We start from the raw sequence: 4,645 nt of genomic DNA, 5'->3' as shown, positions 1-4,645 counted from the left end.
AAAAGCCATGGAGACAAAAGGTCAGAGGTGCAGCCAACATGGCCAGGGGTCATAACTGACCACAGATCGGCCACAGCAACACACGGCCAGGTGTCATAACTGACCACAGACCCTACACAGCAATGCATGGCCAGGGATCATAACTGACCACACAGACCCCACAGCAATGCATGGACAAGGGTCATAACTGACCACACAGACCCCACACACCAATGCATGGACAAGGGTCATAACTGACCACAGACCGGCCACAACAATGCATGGCCAGGGGTCATAACTGACCACACAGACCTGCCACACCAATGCATGGCCAGGGGTCATAACTGACCACACAGACCCCACACAGCAATGCATGGCCAGGGATCATAACTGACCACACAGACTCCACAGCAATGCATGGCCAGGGATCATAACTGACCACACAGACCCCACACAGCAATGCATGGACAGGGGTCATAACTGACCACACAGACCCCACACAGCAATGCATGGACAGGGGTCATAACGGACCACACAGACCCCACACATCCATGCATGGACAGGGGTCATAGCTGACCACACAGACCCCACACACCAATGCATGGACAAGGGTTATAACTGACCACACAGACCCCACAGCAATGCATGGACAGGGGTCATAACTGACCACAGACTGACCACACCAATGCATGGACAAGGGTCATAACTGACCACACAGACCCCACACAGCAATGCATGGACAAGGGTCATAACTGACCACACAGACCCCACACAGCAATGCATGGGCAGGGGTCATAACTGACCACAGACCTGCCACACCAATGCATGGCCAGGGGTCATAACTGACCACACAGACTCCACACAGCAATGCATGGACAAGGGTCATAACTGACCACAGACTGACCACACCAATGCTCTGCTCCATCCCCCCCCGGTCACCAGCATCCCTTCCCTGGACCACTGAGCACGTCCTTTGCTCACAATCAATTCAACCAACACTAACTGAAGCTTGGATTCCAACACGAGGGTGCTGACACACGGCTGCAGAGATGTTACCCAGAACTGCCTGTAATTGCTGCGCTAAGAGCTGGGGACATGAAGTATTGATTTCCACCCTGATCTGCATCCAAGTTTAGACAGAGGCTGCAGCCAAAATACTTCTCCCAGCAAACTCACCGGTTAAAAGAGACTCTCAGGGCTGAGAGGTTTGAGTGATTAACACGCTGAGGACTGTAACAATGCATGAGTTCCATGCCTGCCTACCCACGTACACCCACCATGCTTCTCTCCCTCTTTGCTGAATTCTTCCAGTTTTGATTAAAATTACGGAAAAGAGGCCCTCGAAACATACCTTGCCATGGTATGTTTTGACCAAAAATAGCACACTGTTGTGGAGAAAAGTCTCAGAGTGCACAAAAGGGGCAGAATTATTACCTCCAGCTGTCTCAAGCTGCACCATAATTACACAAATAACACATCTGACAAACCCAGTATTAATTACTGGCTGAGCATGGCACAGAGACACACGTTCACCTCCTTCCACATGGCTTGGGACTGACCCAGAGCAGCTGCCTGCAGCACTGTGATCAGGAGCTGCTTGTCACCCCACGGAAGAAATCCTTCCCTGTGAGAGTGGTGAAGCCCTGGGACAGTTTACCCAGAGAAGCTGTGATTGCCCCATCCCTGGAAGTGTCCAGGGTCAGGCTGGACGGGGCTTGGAGCAGCCTGGGACAGTGGGAGGTGTCCCTGCCCAAGGCAGGGGCTGGAACTGGATGATTTTTACAGTCCCTTCCAACCCAAACCATTCTGGGACTCTTGTAAGCAAAGCAGCCTGACAGTTCCATCAGGTACTTCTCCTCCCAGAGCACAGCAGACCCCACCTGCCCCCCAAGCACTCCCAGCACACCCCAAATTTGCTCTYACAGGCAAATTCCCCATTCCCCATCCTCCTGCCTGCCTTTAATACATTCACATAAATCAAACAGCTTGGCAGCCCTCCTACGAAGGAGACACACAACAGCAGAGCTATTCAGAGATTCTTGTTTTCACCCCATCCTTCTGAGCGCCGTCTCAGAATCCTTGAGGAGAAGCATACGGCTCACTGTAGATATCTTGGGCCTGTCTACACAAACACAGAGTGATGTAGGAGAGCATTTGTGGCAGCACATAAACAATAGTACCAAACTCGGGGAGGAGACACAGAGCAGAGTGAATCTAATCGGTGGGTTTTGAGAAGATCAAGTGCTCTCCCCCTTTTCCTTGCTAAACATGACAGACACAACACTCTTGAGATGCAATTTTACACTTAACTGATTGGCTTCTGTTACAACACCAGTGGTACAGGGCTGGATAGATCACAGTTTTAATAACAGCCTATTAAATTCACAAAAGACKCATCCACAGCCACAAGGCCATGGAGTCACACCTTGCTTGGGAAGCGTCCCTKCTCTGAACTCCCTAGTCATCAACAGGCTGAGCCAAATCTCCCAGCTTGAAGAGTGGGAAGATGGACCAAACCCTCCAGCAACTCCAGCAGTGACTCCAGGTACCACTCTCACACCCAGCTGAAGAGGGGGCCACTCTTTTCCACCCRTCACAGGGACCCCACAACTCCAAAGCACACGTAATTTGAGTTATTAAGCAGAAATATGTAGACTTTGGGAAATAGAGCACATTTCTTTGGCACCTTTACAGGGTACCAACTGTTTTCCAGCATGCTGATAGTAAAGGAACACAAAGATGAGTTTTTTTCATCACTCAACAGATTAGAAAATCTCTGAGGAGAAAAAAAAAAAAAAAAAAAAGAAAAAAAAAGAAAAAGCCCTAGCTCTTAGAGAACCACACACACTCTGCCCCTTGCCAGGACATGCTGCAGAAATGTGCGCCTCCCCAGAACTGTCCTGGAGAGGTAACGAAACCRAACACTGAGCACACACACAGAAATCAGAATCACAGAAAGCAGCCAAAGGATTTTACCTGCTCTCCTGGCTGCAAGCCTGCCTTTCCACATGCATGCCCCGTACAGCGTGTCACCATCTGCATTCTGATGCCCCTGCTCCACAGGGGAGGATGGAGGCCAGCAAGCTCCTTCTGCCCTTTCAGCAGATTTTGATGGACTCGAGAGCCTCGGTAGCCTGGCTGTGGTGAACAGCAGAGTGTGGCTGGGGTTATCCCAACACCTCTGCACAGCAGTCCAGAAAAATCCCTGGCCACACAGGTAACTTCACTTCTCCATCCCCACAACCACCAGGAAGCTCAGCTGGGTACGSGGAATTCACACCCCACGCCCCCGCYACCAAAACACAAATTAATCCACTAATTAATCCCTCTAAATCAGTTTGCATTAACGCCACGAACAACAACACACCGGCGATGCAATCGCATCAGYTCCAACCGTGGCAGGAGGGTTGAAACAAGATGATCTTTAAGATCCTTTACAACCCAAAGTGTTGTACGATTCTGTAATTCCGTGATTAGATCCTGCCGGCAGCTACTACGCCCCGCCAAGCGCTACGCTACCTTTAAAAAGCTTCACCAAAACGCCACTGTTATTTAAAATAACGCGGAACCACCCTCCGAAGAAATACAGTAAATAAGTAACGAGTAAATAACATCTACTGACGTTTTTATCACACAGGTGTAAATTCAGTTATCGGGAAAGGGGAGGGCTCGCAATATTTCTGTTCTGACACCAAGGCTGCTCGGGGTGAATTGTCATGCAAGCCTGTAATTATTGGGGAAATATAAACGTTCAGACACAAAAGTATTCAAATACAAAGGTATCCGTGATGGCAACACACTTTGAGTCGCAGGAAACTGAATTTCAGCCTGGCGAGAGCACCACGAGTACTCCAGGAGAGATCCGGTCTCAGTTCCTTAACCTTCACACAAAGTCTTTTCCCGCTCCCCCTGCGCCCCGTTTTCCACRCCCGGCCCCGAGGCTCGGAGACAACTTTTCAGGGATGTGGGGAGCAGAGGGGGTGTGGGTGCTGGGGGTGCCGATTGCTCGGGGAACGAGCACGGACCGAGCCCCGCAGCCCCCGAGCCCCGGGCGGATCGCGGATCGCGGCGGTAACATGGCTGCTTTCCTACCGAATTACGAAACCGGCTGTGGGCGCGGGATTACCGGCGAGAGAGCCGGTCGGGGGGGACCGTGGGGCGGGGAGCGGCGAGGGGATGGGAACAGAGGGGGTGGCGGCGGCGGCGGGAGGATGTGGGGGGCAGTGAGTATTTGGGGCGGGGGTCCCTCCCCGAGCCGGGGCTGCTGGAGCCGAGCGAGCCAGAGCCGAACGACCCTGCTCCAAACCCCGCTCCAAACCCGCACCCGCGGCCCGACGGGACGCGCCGCGCTCCCCCCAAAAAATAAACAATGAACAATAACACCGAACGGAAACATCGGCCGGGAGGGACCCTCCCCTCRCTGCCCGGACCCCCCTCGCCCCCTGCTCGCCGCGGGACCCACCTTGAGCGCCGTGCGGGCCGTGCTCCATGGCCGGGTCGCTGCCCAGCTCGGCCAGGCGCCGGCCGGTGGCCGCCAGCTCGGCGCGCAGCGCCGTCACCTCCTGGCCCGCCGCCTGCAGCGCCCCGTCGATGCGCAGCGCCAGCTGCTTGTTGTCGTCCATCATGTGCAGGATTTTGGCCTGGGGGGAGGGAGGAAGAGGAGGAG

The 4,645-nt window shown here is 53.4% G+C and overlaps 1 protein-coding gene across 3 annotated transcripts in view; it reads right to left on the bottom strand.

Moving 5' to 3' along the window:
- The window catches only part of KAZN (kazrin, periplakin interacting protein), a 204,637-nt gene that overhangs the window by 83,627 nt on the left and 116,365 nt on the right, over positions 1 to 4,645 (bottom strand). For 2 of the 3 annotated variants that reach the window (XM_057375589.1, XM_057375590.1), the window contains one exon: positions 4,442 to 4,619. In XM_057375589.1, the coding sequence (XP_057231572.1) occupies positions 4,442 to 4,619 (178 nt within the window). Of the gene's footprint in view, positions 1 to 2,955; positions 3,052 to 4,441; positions 4,620 to 4,645 lie in introns of those variants that run through there. The other variant, XM_057375592.1, reaches the window with a different exon arrangement.

Source organism: Malurus melanocephalus, unplaced genomic scaffold, assembly GCF_030028575.1.
Source record: "Malurus melanocephalus ecotype Western Australia unplaced genomic scaffold, MMel_1.1 scaffold_253, whole genome shotgun sequence".
Lineage (NCBI taxonomy): Eukaryota > Metazoa > Chordata > Aves > Passeriformes > Maluridae > Malurus > Malurus melanocephalus.
The sequence above is the reverse complement of the archived record's forward strand: the minus strand, read 5'-3'. Positions and strand labels throughout refer to the sequence as shown.